This window comes from Moschus berezovskii, chromosome 6 (genome assembly GCF_049115385.1).
Source record: "Moschus berezovskii isolate FMDL1 chromosome 6, NW_MosBer_1.0, whole genome shotgun sequence".
Lineage (NCBI taxonomy): Eukaryota > Metazoa > Chordata > Mammalia > Artiodactyla > Moschidae > Moschus > Moschus berezovskii.
Genome location: NC_142465.1, coordinates 68,166,700 through 68,183,729, shown reverse-complemented (window position 1 = coordinate 68,183,729; position 17,030 = coordinate 68,166,700). Strand labels below are relative to the sequence as shown.

The 17,030-nt window shown below is 36.8% G+C and overlaps 1 protein-coding gene across 1 annotated transcript in view; it reads left to right on the top strand.

Annotated features, from left to right (window-relative positions):
• The window catches only part of LOC148777644 (ankyrin repeat and sterile alpha motif domain-containing protein 1B-like), a 573,212-nt gene that overhangs the window by 474,969 nt on the left and 81,213 nt on the right, over positions 1 to 17,030 (top strand). Inside the window, exon 11 of the mRNA XM_088837030.1 lies at positions 4,084 to 4,220. Within this exon, the coding sequence (XP_088693156.1) occupies positions 4,084 to 4,220 (137 nt within the window). The remainder of the gene's footprint in view (positions 1 to 4,083; positions 4,221 to 17,030) is intronic.

Sequence of the window (17,030 nt, the reverse complement as noted above, 5' to 3'; positions counted from 1 at the left end):
AACTGAAATCCAGAGCAATTGAATAGATTGTCTAACATTGAACAGCCATGAAATTAAAAGATGCTTACTCCTTGGAAGGAAAGTTATGACCAACCTAGATAGTATATTAAAAAGCAGAGACATTACTTTGACAACAAAGGTCCGTCTAGTCAAGGCTATGGTTTTTCCCATGGTCATGAATGGATGTGAGAGTTGGACTGTGAAGAAAGCTGATCGCCGAAGAATTGATGCTTTTGAACTGTGGTGCTGGAGAAGACTCTTGAGAGTCCCTTGGACTGCAAGGAGATCCAACCAGTCCATTCTAGAGGAGATCAATCCTGGGTGTTCATTGGAAGGGCTGATGCTAAAGCTGAAACTCCAATACTTTGGCCACCTCATGCGAAGAGTTGACTCACTGGAAAAGACTCTGATGCTGGGAGGGATTGGGGGCGGGCGGAGAAGGGGACGACAGAGAGTGAGATGGCTGGATGGCATCACCAACTCAATGGACATGAGTTTGAGTGAACTCTGGGAGTTGGTGATGGACAGGGAGGCCTGGTGTGCTGTGATTTATGGGGTCGCAAAGAGTTGGACATGACTGAGCGACTGAACTGAACTGAACTGAACGTTGAACAGACAGGTCTTCCACAAACCCCAGCATCTGGTATTAGAATATGAGTTTGGATTATTTTTTGAATTAATATTTACTAAAAGGTAAAGTTGTAATTAATGTTTGATTCATTCTAATAAAAAGTTAAGTAAAAAGTAGCGCAGAATTGAAGATGTGACAGACAGAACAGAATACTATGAATGAGAAATAGAGGCATAAAAACAGATTCATGAAGACTTCAAGCATTGGAATTATCAGACAGATTAAAAAGCAAAACAACTTCCAATTCTAGTAAATAAGAGTAAGCAAATGCTGGGGTATTGAAAATGCTAAATGATAATGTAGTGTATTTGAAAAAGAACCAGATAGAAATTTTAGAAATGAAAGGCATAACTGAAAGTAAGTAAATGGTTTGATAGTAGACTAGACATAGCTGAAGAAAGAACCAGTACACTGGAAAATGAATATATATATATATATCCAGAGTGCAATATAGAGAGAAAACAATGAGGGTACAAAAGAGATAATAAATTATAATAAGTAATAAGCCTAACATTATTTCACTGAAATCCAAAAGGAGAGAAGAGAGAAAATTGAATAGAGGCAAGATTTGAAGTGATATAGTAGAGAATGTGTGCTTTTCCAATAGTCTTTCCTATTTCTGCTGCTCAAAACTCCATCTTTTTCAGTTCCTCAGGCCAAAAACCTTGGTCATGCTTGCCTTCTCTATTTCTCTCCTCCCCTGTATCCAACATATCAAGAAATTCTATTAGTCTATCTTCAAAATATATCTAGAATCCAACCTTATCACCAACTCAATTGCTAATACCCTGATTTATCCTGAGTCACTATTGTTAACTCATCTCCCTGCTTCCAGGTATTATACATATAGTACATACAAGTGTACTCTAAGATGTTTTTATGGTTGATATTTTCTGATTTTATTATTTCTGTCTTACTGTTTTCATGTTCTACTTTGTTTTTGTGGAGTTGGTTAACTTTATTTAGAAGTAGAGACTGCCTGTAACTTGGCTATGACAATAGTCTTCAGGCTGTGCCTCCTCCGTTCACATTTGCATACCTAGGGCATGCTAACCAGCAGAAAGGCAATGCCCATCAATCTAGAATTTCTTGTCATCCATTTACTGGAAATTTAACTTTGTGATTGTCTTTTCTGTAAAATGGGAATGGTAGTAATAGACGCTATTTCAAAGAATTATTTGGAGGATTCAATGAGATTCAGTAAGTAAAAGAATTTAACATGCTCCCTGCACATAATAAATACTCAATAACCATTAGCAATTATTGTCATTACTAAGCCGGTCTCTGCTTAAATATCTTCAGTATTTCCCATTGCCTACAGAATTAAGCATAAACAAAATAATAAAACCTACTTTTAGTAATCTAAACTTAGCTCCAACGTCTTCCTAACATAAAGCATTAGCTTCATCTACGCTCTTTCATTCTCGAAGCCCTTATGTTTTATGTTCTAGTCCTACCTTTCTTACCTGAAAACTGAAGCTTTTCACAACCATCTTCCTTCCCAGCCACAGTTGAATTTCTTCTCCCCCTGCTTTTTCATCATGCTTCATTTATCCGTTATCAACTCTCAAGTTATATTGCATTATAAATTGTTTGCATGTCTCATGGCACATTTGATTGCATACCTCTCAAGGGAAGAAAATTTTTAAAAAATTTTACTAGACTTTATTTTTTAGAGCAGTTTTAAGTTTATAGAAAAATCAAGTGGCAAGTAAAGAGATTCCTTTGTACTCCCTGCTGCCACCCAGGTGCAGCCTCCCACACTATCAATATCCCCGTCCAGAATGGTACATTTGTTTTCAGTCAGTGAACCTTAACAGTGACACATCATTATCACACAGAGTCCATAGATCACATCAGGGTTCACTCTTGGTGCTGTACATTCTGTGGGTCTGGACAAATGTATAGAGACATATACCCACAATTACAGTATTGTGCAGAACAGTTTCACTGCCCTGAGAGTCTTATTCATCCTAATCCCGGACCAGAGATTCTTTTCAATGTATCCATAAAACATAATGACAAATACATAATAGCTCCCAAATAAATGTTTTAGATGTGTGATTGAATGAACGAAAGAAGGAGGGGACAAATTAGAGAGAATGAATGCATCTTGTCATTCTTGCTAACTGATGTTTTGTCTCCATTTCAGTGTTCACTCATACTACCTTAGCCTATTCAGAAGACTTCCCCCACAAACTACTGTCTTTCAGAACCTGGCTTATTCTTGAGACGCTTATTCAAACCCCACCTTATGTATTATACTAAATCAGGAGTGAGCTCTGGACACATCTAAGACATTTTATCAATTATCTATTTAATTTGGTGTGTCACACTTGCATTTTTTATTTCATGAGCCTATGTCTGGATTCCCCAGTGAAAATAAATTATATTTTAAAGTAATGGGTAGAGTTTCATCCTCTTGCTTTCTGTGAGCAAGAAGTGCCTTCACAAATTATTGCTGTTCACCTGGGATTGTTGATAGTGGCCATGGAACAGAGAAACTTTCTGGTCTCTAAAGAATTCACAGTCTTAGTCACTTTTGGACCAATTCAGCTGTCGAGTACAGAAAATTATTGGGGACTAATTAAAAATATAACAAGGAAGTAAATGTTTTGAAGATTTGAGCTTGCAACAGTTTCCATAAAAAGCTCTAGAGGATTTGCCAAACTGTCGTTAAAATAATATAACTTCTATGTGCTAGCAGGAGTTATTTACAGAACCTTCTCCATCCTTTCCCCAGTATTTTAAGCATTCTAAAACTGCATCTTTGATGTTATTTTGTTTTCATATAAATTTAAGAGGAAAATGTTATACATATTGCTGATTTTCAAGTCATCAGTTTCTTATTTCTGCTCCCACAGCACTGAACATAAGGGAAGATTACTTTGGATTTTTGAAATTTCATTCACTTAGCTTTGACCATCTAGGAAGATACATGTATCTGGGAATGATAATTTTGTTTTTATCTACATTATAAAACTATTTTGCACAAATGTCAGGTTTTTTATCCAGGTTAATTTACTGGGTTTTGTTTTGTTATTTTTTTTACAATTTGATGGATTTCTGGGAAAAGTGCTTTGGGAAGGCATGAATATTATAGAGAAAACTTAGTCCAGTCAAATAAAAAGAGCATTTTTTAAAGTTAAGGTGATGTTTTAGTCATCTGTATAATGGCAATCTAAACATTTATGCTGGATGATCTATCATTATAAATTAAGTAATAATACTCTTCCTCCTTGGAACAATACCGCGGGGCATATTTACCATTCTAAAAGAAAATAAAACATTCAATATACAAATTATCTTTAAAATAAACTGCTGCGTGTTATGATCTTGTAATTAATACCAGTTTTAAGTTGAAATATCAATTCATGTTTATTAAAGTAATTTTAAGTCTTAGAAGGTAAACTGAGGGATTAGGTTCATGGTCGTTCTATTTTTATTCCCAGATAATGCCTCTGAGGTAGCAATTACCGCTCCAGGAACTAGTAACCATAGAAACAGCTCCACAGGCCCAACACCTGACTGCTCACCTCCATCCCCTGACACTGCCCTCAAAAATATCGTAAAAGTCATTCGACCCCAGGTAAGTGCTCATCATGACATCATGTGCAGTTTAATATATTTTGTTTTTGAATCAGTGCATGCACACCATCTATATTGCAATACCAGGACTATTTTATAAAAAGTAAATGGACTTCCAGGTTAAAAGAATGGACTTGGAAGAGAATGTTTCCTTCCCTTGGAGATGATGATACATATTGAAATCTGTTAGGTTTTGGAAAATTGAATTTGTATATTACATGAAAAAACCAGCTTAGAAAAATGGCTATTTCACATCATTTTTCTCAACATTTTAATAATTATGCTCGAACTATTGAGCTGTTACTTGTTTTCTGGTGTTTCCTTTTTCTTTTGTCTTCATTTCTTTGGACATGCCACATTGTTTGTGATAAGTTCTTTATCCTCCAATCCCAGTTGTTTATATATACATGTCTTTTCCAAATCTTTATCCTTTATGGCTTCAAACTAATTTTGTCTGTATTTGATATTGCACCTCTCATTGCTCCTTATTTTTCTCCAGTGCTCAATTTCCTCTAGCTAGTCTCTTTACCCTTTGTTCTTTTTTTCCATTTCTGTCACTTTTTTGTATGGGTTCCTTTCTCTTACCCCTTTTCTTTCAGTTGGATTTCCCAGTAGGCGGTTTGCAGGCAAGCTTTAGAAATATCATTGGGACAAGCTGTTCTGTGATATTTCATTGAAAATAGCACTTATAAAGCTGTTTGCATTATATTTTTGCCAACAGATGGACTCAGAACATGGAATTGGTGGTGTTCTCAACCTGGCTCATTCTGAATGGGCCTCATAAAATTCAAGAGAGAGGAACTTTGGATCCAATCAATGCCATTCACTATCTACTTAGATATATAGTATGAACAAATATTTTGAGCCAATTTGCAGAACAAATATGTCTTTTAAGATTGTTTTGACCTAAATGAGCAATAATTTGTTTAACATCTTCTTTAACACAACTTATTTTGGATTTTTTTAATTATAAGCATCATCCTCATCAGTAAAATGACATTTAAGCTTTGCGTATCTGCTTCAGCTTATAGAACACTTTCCTACAAATTATTTTGTTTAACCTTTATCAGTTCCAAGGGAATGTATATTTTAGTGTTATGGATAAGGATATTGGCACTCCAAAGGGGCTAAGTTATGCAACTGATTTGAAGTTTCTTGTACTTTCCTTGGTGTAATAATTGTCTCCTACAGTCCTGTTCAGAGGGTAGAAAACTCATTAGGATATATAATTTGCTACCCCTTTATGAGGATAAAACTTACAGGTTCATTTAGGCATAGGTAATATTTCATACAATGTCCTGGTATGTGGAGCAGGAAAATGTCTTCAATAATTCCTCTTCGTTTTCAGGGAAATTTGACCTAGTTCATTTGTTTCAGGAAATAAGCCTCACTAAACTTAGATTTAGTTGCTAAATGTTACATTTATTATCATTGGTTTTCTCACTAGGTTAAGGTGTTTCTGGTGCTATTGTGCAGCTATTGCATTTCCAACATTTTAAACTATTTATGTAGGAGATTGCCTTATATATATTAATAAAATTTATTGCTAAACAATTTTATATCATTATAAATTCTCTAATGTAAATGCATTCGGTCATTCAGTGAATGAAAAAGATTCCTTTCTGTGTAATCTAATGAACTCTAAAGGTTCTTACTCCATAAATCCTCCTTTACATATTCTATCTTATTTTAGTAAACTTTGAAGAAATCTAGGAGTAGTGTTAAAACCAGAAATTCCACTTGACTCCACTCCTTGGTTCTGTCCATTTTTAAATGTGTATGAAGGTAACTGACTCTACTTTCCTTTATTAGATGTTATAATGATGATTTAGGGAAGGAAAAAATGAAGGGGAAAATTGTGAAACTAAGGATGATGGTATTTCAGTTAGAACCAATGCAGCCTGTATGTATGTATTTTGTAGAACAATAACAGCTAAGGTATATAATTAAGAAAGAATATAACCTCACTTTGGCCACTCTTTCTTTTACCTCAGAGACATTGGTGCAATAGTTATTTCTCCTTTTGAGTCCTGATCTCCTGGGGTTCTTCATTCATTGTAGAGAGCAGGGAATAGACAATTCAAGTGAAAGTAATTATGAAGGAGTATTGGAGTAGAACATGTGATTTCAAGAAATGGTTTGGAGACTAGAGGGTGTGAATAGCAGACAGCTAGATGGATAAAACAGAGGACTCCCTGGTGTGCTCTGACAAGGCACAGGTGTGTCAGGAATGGAACATTGACAAGAGCTACTGTTCCAAAGGAAAGATAATTATTGGTTAGCTTATATAAGAGACTATATTTTGATCATAGGCTTAACCCTCTAGGTGTTTGATAATTCTCCTGGCTTTTCTGTCTGGAAATGCATGAATGTGCTTTGATTGACTTATGGGTATTCAAATACTGTTTTCATTTATTAATTAGAAATTAATAACATTATTGGAATGATCATTTCACTCTTAAAACCGGTGATGAGCCTTGAAAATGGGAGTATAAGTGCAACTCTTAATCATTAATTTACATTTATTTGCCTAGGCATTAGTACATGTGTTTAGTCTTATTGTGAGAAGAGTGATACAGAACAGATGAGAGATAAAAACAGAACTGTTCATCTTATTCACTCACTACTAATAGATACTGATCAGATATAGCAAGTTGGGTTACTTCTCCTTTGCCTCATGCATACCTTTATCTAGTCTACTTTCATAACTCTATCTATAAATGGAAGATATCCATTATAACCAGTGAGTTCTTGCTTTCAAAATGAGGTAGAGCTGATTATACATTGCATATGTTTCTGACTGGTGTATTAATTGTGACAGATTTTGCAGTGCTTTATTGAGTCTATTTGGTATATTTATTAACTCTTAGTCACAACTGTTAATTCTGCATCTGTATTTGATCTTTTTACCTTTGCTTCTGTGGACTCTTTCATGTCCTAAAATTCCTCAGATTGTGAAACTTTCTATTTTTGATTCACAGAGTCTGAAATACTGATGTGCTACTGGCTTCTCTTTGTTTCTTTTCAGTATATTGACCCAAAAGCCTGAGGCTCTCTATTTAGATGAATTTGCAAGGCTAGGCTCACTTACTCATACTTGAAAACAGAATTGTTTCTAAACTTGAAAAGATACTTGAAATACTTGAAAAATATTTACATGTTAAAAATTTAGGTAGGTCTATTGCAGGACACCTGGGTTCGATCCCTGGGTTGGGAAGATCTCCTGGAGGAGGGCATTCCTCCAGTATTCTTGCCTAGAGAATTCCCATGGACAGTGGAGCCTGGTGGACAGTCCATGGGGTCACAAAGAGCTGGACACAACTGAGTGACTAAGCACAGCACAGCATTGACATACCAATTTTCTTTTGCTTTTTCTTTGTAATGCCTTTTCTTTTTTTTAAATCTTTTGCTGGTGAAGCATCTTTTTACCCTTAATAGAAGAATACAGTTTGATGGATTTTGACAACTGTGTACGTAGGTGTAAGCACCACTCAAGGCAGGATATAGAACATTGGTGTTACCCTCGGAAAGTTGCCTCTTGCCTGTTTCCAATCAGTGGCCCTTATTCCTGCCTCAGTGTGTGCATGCATCATTGCTCAGTCATGTCTGACTCTTTGCAATCCCATGGACTGTAGCCCATCAGTTTCTTCTGTCCATGGAATTTTCCAGGCAAGAATAATGCAGTGGGTTGCCATTTCCTACTCCAGGGGATCTTCCCAACCCAGGGATCGAACCCACATCTCTTGCATCTCCTGAACTGGCAGGCAGATTCTTTACCACTGGTGCCACTTCTTTCTGATTTTTATGATCATAATTTAGAATTGCCTATTCTTAGACTTTATGTAAATGGAATCCTACTGTGTGTGTATGTTTTATGTATGCCCAGATCTGGATTCTTTCACTCAATATAATTCACTCATTTTATGCCTTTTTATTTTTCTTTTTTGCTGAGTAGTTGGATTACCATAGTTGTTTCATGCTATTTGGTATTATGAATATGCACTATATGTTCATATAGATACCAAAAAGTAGAATTGTCAGGTTGTAGGGTAGATGAATAGCTAATATTATAAGAAATTGCCAAGAGTTTTCTGAAGTAGTAGTTCCATAATTTAATCCCACATAGAAATGTCTGAGATTTCTCCACAGTCTTGCCAACATTTACACTTTCAATTTTTTTCATTTTAACCATTCTTATGGGAATGAAAGCATTTCTCGTTATGTCTTTTACCACTTTTCCCTGTGGCTATTGCTCATTATTATATCTTTTGAGAAGTACTTGTTCACGTCTTTTTTATGGGATTGTTCAATTTCCTAATTGTCAATTTGTAGTAATTTTTTATTACTACATTTATTACTAAATTCTCCTGTAATTCTAAAAGATTTTAGTTATTTGTCTGGTTTATGCACTGCAAATATTTTTCCCAGTCTGTGATTTGCCTTAATTTTTAAAAAAATTTTATTTATATATTTATTTACTTATGGTTGTGCTGGGTCTCAGCTGCTCCAAGTGGGCTTTCTCTAGTTGTGGTGAATAGGGGTCACTGTCTAATAGTGGTGCATGGGCTTCTTACTGTGGTGGCTTCTCTTGTTGCAGAGCATGGACTCTAGAGTGCTGGTTCAGTAGCTGTGGCGCATGGGCTGTTTCTCCATGGCATGAGGGATCTCCCCTGGCTGGGGATCAAACCCGTGTCTCCTGTATTACAAAGCAGATCCTTAATCACTGGACCACCAGGGAAAAACCGACCTTAGTATTTTTTCATGGTAACTTTTGATGAATAGAATATTTTAATCTTAGTGAGATCTGATTTTTTAATTTTTTTTCATGATTAGTGCATTTTCATAATTAGTGCATTATTACAAAGCAGATCCTTAACCACTGGACCACCAGGGAAAAACCAACCTTAGTATTTTTTCATGGTACCTTTTGATGAATAGAATATTTTAATCTTAGTGAGATCTGATTTTTTAATTTTTTTCATGATTAGTGCATTTCCAGTTTATAAGTATATGCACCCATTTCTTTTCCCCATAAGCTTTCTGATTCTGGCTTTTGCATTTAGTTCTGCAAACTATCACAAATCATTTTTGTATGGTGTGAGGTGGGAGTCAAGTTTCATTTTTTTCCTATATGGTGAAAGACTTTCCTTTCTCACTGAGTTGACTTAATGCTTTAGTACTGTTTACTATTTTAACTTTCCAATTTTGTTTACTATTGTTATATAGAAATACAATTGAGTTTTATATCATCCTTGTAACTTCCACCTGGATAATTTCATTTAAAACTCACAGTAGTTCCTTTAAAAATAATTTCCTTAGGAATTTTTCCTCCCCTGTCTTCTGAAAATAATAATGGTCTTACTTTATCCTTTCTGATTTTTATGTCTTTTATTTCTTTTTCTTATCTTTATGGTACATGGAAGTGGTAAAGCCAGAAATCCTTTCCTTATTTGCTATTTTGAGGGAACACACTCAGTATTTCAACATTATCTATAAGCTATAAGTTTCTTATATGTACCCTTCTGCTTCTAGTTTGCTGAGAGCTTTTTTTTCTTTTCTCTTTTTTATTTTTTAAATTGAAGGATAATTGCTTTGCAGAATTTTGTGGTTTTCTCTCATACATCAACAAGAATCAGCCATAGGTACACCTGCTGAAAGTTTTTTTTAACACAAAAGTGTTTTTTTTCCCATTTTATTGTTTTTTAATATATATTTAGATGATCATATTACTTTTTTTCTTTTTGTTCTATTAAAGTGATAAATGCATTCCTTTAATTTTGAATGTTAATCCAACTTTGAACTTGGTTATGATGTTTTATCCTTTTTGTTTAGCACCTGATGCAAGAGACACTTTGGATAAAACATGTATGGAGAAGTGGATTAGACCTAAGGGAGGCAAAGATGACTGGTTGACTGGAATTAGTGAATGGTGGAGTTTGTGAATGATGAATGTAATAGATATAGGTAAAACTTAAGCAGAAGTTCATTTTGATGACGGAGAGGGTGATATGACAAATTTGGTTTTGTAAACTCATTGAGAGTGAGGCATGGTATACAAACTGAATTATTAGTATAGAATTATGGTGAGAGAGGTTAGGAGCTTAAGGTAAAGATTTTACAGTCATTTATAGAATTTGATGGTAAAGGGAGATAGTACCAAAGGTGGTATGCTCACAAATGCTTACACTTAGGAAAATAGTTAATATTTGTGAAGCACCTAATATAATTTAATTTTCATAATTTTGGAGGGAATGGATATTATTATTGTAACTTTATAGATGAAGAAATTGAGAACCAGGAAGTTTGAATAATTTCTTAACATTTACTTGAGAAACAGGGCCTTAGTAAAAGAGAGACAGAAACATTGAGAAACGATAAAGGAGGAAGAGCCAGACATCCTGAAATGTGAAGTCAAGTGGGCCTTAGGAAGGCACCTAGAGCCAGAAATCCTGGAATGCAAAGTCAAATGGGCCTTAGGAAGCATCAGTACAAACAAAGCTAGTGGAGGTGATGGAATTCCAGTTGAGCTATTTCAAATCTTAAAAGTTGATGCTATGTAAGTGCTGCTCTCAATATGTCAGCAAAATTGGAAAATTCAGCAGTGGCCACAGGACTGGAAAAGGTCAGTTTTCATTCCATTTACAAAGAAAGGCAAAGGCAACGAATGTTCAAACTACCACACAGTTGCACTCATCTCCCATGCTAGCAAAGTGATGCTCAAAATTCTCTAAGCCTTAACTTCCAGATGTTTAAGTTGGATTTAGAAAAGGCAGAGGAATCAGAGATCAACTTGGCAACATCTGCTGGATCATCAAAAAAAGCAAGAGAGTTCCAGATAAACATCTACTTCTGCTTCATTGACTATGCCAAAGCCTTTGACTGTGTGGATCACAACAGACTGCGAAAAATTATTCAAGAGAGAATACCAGACAATCTTCATGCCTCCTGAGAAATCTGTATGAAGGTCAAGAAGCAACAGTTAGAACTGGACATGGAACAACAGACTGGTTCCAAATAGGGATAGGAATTCATCAAGGCTGTATATTGTCACCTTGCTTATTTAACTTATATGCAGAGTATATCATGCAATATGCTGGGCTGGAGGAAGCACAAGCTGGAATCAAGATTGCCAGGAGAAATATCAATAACCTTAGATATGCAGATGACACCACCCTTATGGCAGAAAGCAAAGAGGAACTAAAGAGCCTCTTAATGAAAGTGAAGGAGGAGAGTGAAAAAGTTGGCTTAAAGCTCAACATTCAGAAAACTAAGATTATGGCATCTGGTCCCATCACTTCATGGCAAATAGATGGGGAAACAATGGAAACAGTGAGAGACTTTGTTTTCTTAGGCTCCAAAAGCACTGAGATGGTGACTGCAGCCATGAAATCAAAAGACATTTGCTCCTTGGAAGAAAAGCTATGACCAACTTAGACAGCATATTAAAAAGCAGAAACATTACCAACAAAGGTCCATCTAGTCAAAGCTATGGTTTTTCCAGTAGTCATGTATGGATGTGAGAGTTGGAGTATGAGGAAAGCTGAGTGCCAAAGAATTGACGCTTTTGAACTGTGGGGTTGGAGAAGACTCTTGAGAGTCCCTTGGACTGCAAGGAGATACAACCAGTCCATCCTAAAGGAAATCAGTCCTGAATATTCATTGGAAGGACTGAGGCTGAAGCTGAAACTCCAATACTTTGGCCACCTGACATGAAGAACTGACATTGGAAAAGACCCTGATGCTGGGAAAGATTGAAAGTTGGAGGAGAAAGGGACGACAGAGGAGTGGATGGTTGGATAGCATCACCAACTCGATGGGCATGAGTTTGAGTGAACTCTGGGAGTTGGTGATGGACAGGGAAGCCTGGCATGCTGCAGTCCATGGGGTCGCAAAGTCGGACACGACTGAGTGACTGAACTGACTGAAAGAAGGAAGACAGCACATTGTCATGAATATAAAGAGAGAAAAGAAAACTGAAGAGGAGATTATACTGTCAAGACTTGTAGGGAGGTGGAGGAGAAGGGAGATTAAAATGTCACTTTATGTGGTTATTATGAGGGCAAAGACCTTCAAGAATGCAATTTCTCTCAAGTGGAGAAAATGCAGAGTTGAAGAGTTGGAGAAAAACAATGCGCTAATTGTAGACAAGTTTTCTGAACAGTTGGTTTTTAAAGGAACGAAATGTTGGTTGTAGAAGGAACGAAAGCATGTGGCAGTGTGTTGAAAGATGGGCATGGTTAAGGAAACAGTTTTTTTCATTTATTTTAGGACACAGGAAATTAAACCTGGTTGTAAAGAATAGGAATGAGGAGACTAAAAGAGACATGCGTGATGGAGACTGAAATGTTAAATTGTATAATAGGAGGAGAAACTAAATCTAATCAGCTTCAAAGTTCAAACATTCTGGCGTCACTGGATGCAAAAGACACTTTAGATAAAGCATTAGTTGCAAAAGTACTGCTTTCTTGAGCTGTGCCTCAGTGGTTGTTTTAGTTGGGTTGATTTTCTACTCTTTTCTCTTATTTCACAGCACGAATCAAATCTACAGTAATAAAAGAGGATGTTTGAGAAATGACCCAAGATAAAGGCAGAAGAGACTATTTTAGCACAATGTCACTGAGAAGACAAACAGGTGCTTAATATTGAACATTCAGTTCAGTTCAGTTCAGTCGCTCAGTCGTGTCTGACTCTGCGACCCCATGATTCACAGCACGCCAGGCCTCCCTGTCCATCACCAACTCCCGGAGTTCACTCAAACTCACGTCCATGGGTTGGTGATGCCATCCAGCCATCTCATTCTCTGTTGTCCCCTTCTCCTCCTGTCCCCAATCCCTCTCAGCATCAGAACCTTTTCCAGTGAGTCAACTCGTCGCATGAGGTGGCCAAAGTATTGGAATTTCAGCTTTAGCATCAGTCCTCCAGTGAACACCCAGGACTGATCTCCTTTAGAATGGACTGGCTGGATCTCCTTGCAGTCCAAGGGACTCTCAAGAGTCTTCTCCAACACCACAGTTCAAAAGCATCAATTCTTTGGCGCTCAGCTTTCTTCACAGTCCAACTCTCACATCCATACATGACCACTAGAAAAACCATAACCTTGACTAGACAGACCTTTGTTGGCAAAGTAATGTCTACTTTTTAATATGCTATTCATTATAATATCTTAATGAACATAGTTGGATACTAACAGAAAGCCAACCTGGAAAATTTGAAAGTTCTGAGTATTTTGAGGTACTCCTGGTACTGTCCAGATTCCACCATGTATTTTAAATCCTATCCTGAATAGTATTCAGCAGAATGAAGTGATTTCAGGCTTCCCTTTTGCAGAAGAGGAAGGACTCTATAAAAAACAAGCAAAGAGGGCATAAGGGTAAAGAAAAGAGAAAACTCAAGGGCCCAGTTTTCTCAAGAGTCTAAGGGAGATGATTTGCAAAAAGATGAGCTATTCCTGAACTCCTACCTATGATTGCCTCTGTTTCAATCAGGTGACAACTGAACCTGGAGGAAATAAATAGTTTGGGCATTCTCCTGGACTTTCTTTGTGCTTAATGAACTAATAATAAAGTAGTTTAATAATAAACCACATTATCCCTCCCTTTATTAAGTGTTTAGAACTGGGGGTGCATAAAATTCTTGCCAAATCTAGAATCACATTTTACTGGGCACTGGAGGGTTATAAAATACATATGGTAAAATTTAGAATTAGAAATGAGAGTGGGTATGTAAAAAGCAGAGGCATATAACTCAGAATAAGTATAGCATATTGTATTGGGTTGCAGTAAAAATAGATAAAGAATAAAAAGTCTTTCAAAGAGATAATCTTTTAAAAGTAATTTTATTATTGAGTACTGAACCATTTATTTATATTATTGTGCATGTGTTTCATTTATTTCTTATAAAAACCCTACAAGGTAGATGTTTTTCCTTTATTTTACTGATTGGGTCTGAAGGTTAGATTGAATAATTTCGCCAGTGTTACGTAGCCACGAACTGGAAGAACTCTGGTCTTCTAACTCCAGTAGTCTGTTAACGTTAATTACCTCATTGTTTAGTCACTAAGTCATGTTGGACTGTTTTGCGACCCCATGGACTGTAGCCTGCGTGGCTTCTCTGTCCATGGGATTTCCCAGGCAAGAATACTGGAGTGGGTTGTCATATCTTTCTCCAGATGATCTTTCTGACCCAGGGACTGAACCCACATCTCCTGCACTGGCAGTCAGATTCTTTACCACTGAACCACAGGGAAGCCCAGTTAGCCCGTTAGGGAGAAAGTAATCAAGAGGGACTATGATATTCCAGAGGGATGATGAAGTTTGAGAGGAGAATAATAGATTAGAAAACGGAAGATGAGCCTAAAGATGGAAACCAAAGAAGACTGCATAACTATCATTTGGAGTCCTACAACCAAAGTGTCCTTGGTGACTCAGTGGCAAAGAACCTGCCTGCAATGCAGGAGACACAGCAGACACAGGTTTGATTCCTGGGTCAGGAAGATTCCCCTGGAGAGGAAATGGCAACCCACATCAGTATTTTAGCTTGGGAAGTCCCATGGACAGAGCCTGGTGGGCTACAGTGCATGGGGTTGAAAAACAGTTGGACACAACTGAGCAACTGAGCATGGACACACCCAAAGCTAAGCGAGAGGGGAAGGATGAAAACAGAAAAGTAATAAACCAATAGAAAATAATCTTAGGTGAAACAAAGAACAATTCAGAAAGAAAAAAAAAGACTGAGGAAGAAGTCAATGACCCCAACAATCAACTAGTAGTCTTGGACAAACTGGAATGTCCTGGAAGCTTTTTATTTTTATTGAAGTATGGTTGACTTTATATTAGTGTCAGGCATACACCGTAGAGACTCAATATTTTTATAGATTATATTATATTTACAGTTATTACAAAACAATTCTTATTGTTTATTTTATTTTGTATATAGTAGTCTGTACTTCTTAACTCCCTACTCTCATCTTCCGTTCCGTTTCGTTCAGTCGCTCAGTCGTGTCCGACTCTTTGCGACCCCGTGGACTGTAGCCTACCAGGCTTCTCCGTCCATGGCATTCTCCAGGCAAGAATACTGGAGTGGGTTACCATTTCCTTTTCCAGGGGATCTTCCCGACCCAGGGATCGAACCCGGGTCTCCCGCATTGGAGGCAGACGCTTTAACCTCTGAGCCACCAGGGAAGCATCTTGTCCCCCCCCAATTTCTTCCCTACCAATGGGAAGTGGGGATAACATCATATTTAGCCAACATCATGCTAAGTAGATTCAAATCATTGAGGGAACTGAATGCAGTATCTAAAAGCCAGAGTTGCTATCGACAGAGCCAATTGTGGATGAGACAACAAGAGTGAGAAGGATTGTCTTTGGAAGGTTATATTTCAAATGTGGGCAAATGTGATTTAATTGGCACTATAAGAACAAGTGGGGTCATTTTAGGGCTTGTTCTCAATCTGTGAATCTATTTCCATTTTGTTCCATACATTTGTTTCATTTTTTAGATCCCACATATAAGTGATAACATCAAGTATTTTTCTTTCTCTGTCTCATTTCACTGAGCCTGATCCATTTTACTCTCCAGATCATCCACATGGTTGCAAATGGCAGAATTTCATTCTTTTTATGGTAGAGTAATATTCCATTGTGTATATATACCCATCTTCTTTATTTATTCAGCTGTTGATGAATGTTTAGATTGCTTACATGTTTTGGCTATTGTAAATAATGCTGCTTTAAACACTGGGGGTGCATGTGGCTCTTTGAATTAGTTTTTGTTTTCTTTTGGATATATATCCTGGAAAGGTTTTTTAGAAATGGCTTGGCCCTACCCTCCAGACTGATTAAATTGATATCTTTAAAGGCAAGTATTTTATGGAACTGTATGCAACATTTTGCTTGTAGGTACCTACCTTTTTTTTAGGAATAAAATTCTAATCATGCTCTGTCACATATCCTCTATGTAACCCTCAATTTGTCAGCAAAATATGGATGGTATTTACCTTGCCTGCTTCACAGGGACACAGGAAAGCTCAAATCATATAAAATGTACCATGGTGCTGTAAGTTATAAAGCTCAGTAGTGATCCAATTTGTTATTAGAAGGGCAATTAAATCACATTTGGCCACATTTGAAATATGACCTTGGAGAAACGATCCTCTCACTCGCACTGTCTCATCTACAGTTGGCTCTGATGATAGCAACCCTGGCTTTTATTTAACATATTTGGGAGCCTTTTTAAGTTCCCTAAGTGACTTGAATCTACTTAGGATGATCCTGGCTAAATATGGATCATTTTAGGTGAAACAAAGAAAAATTAGGTGAAACAAAGAACAATTTAGAAAGAAAAAAAAAAATTGAGGAAGAGGCCAATATGGAGGATCCCCACCTCCAGCATTTCATTCCTTAGAGATGTCTCCATATCATAGCCACAGGAAATATAAACTCCTGAAATCTGGGATGTGAGAGAATCCAAAGAAGACAAATGGCTTGGAGTTGTGTCAGGCTGACCCAGTGCAGGGAAAGGGAAAGTCAGCATCCAGGAAGCATCCTCTATGAACTGCATCTTCCATCAATGACTCAAATCACTATCATTCTGTACAGAGGTCATGTCAATCACATTCCAACATAATATTAATTATCCTCATTTCCCTTCTTTTGCTGAGATTCTGGCTGAATTTGTCCACCAGGAAAACGGGAAATTATTTGAGAAAGATTAAGAGCTAAAGAGTCAAATTATATAGGGCCACCTTCACTGCATTACCTCAGATAAACCAAACGGTTCCTGCCTTAGTTTTTTTGTTCTCATCCTTGATTTG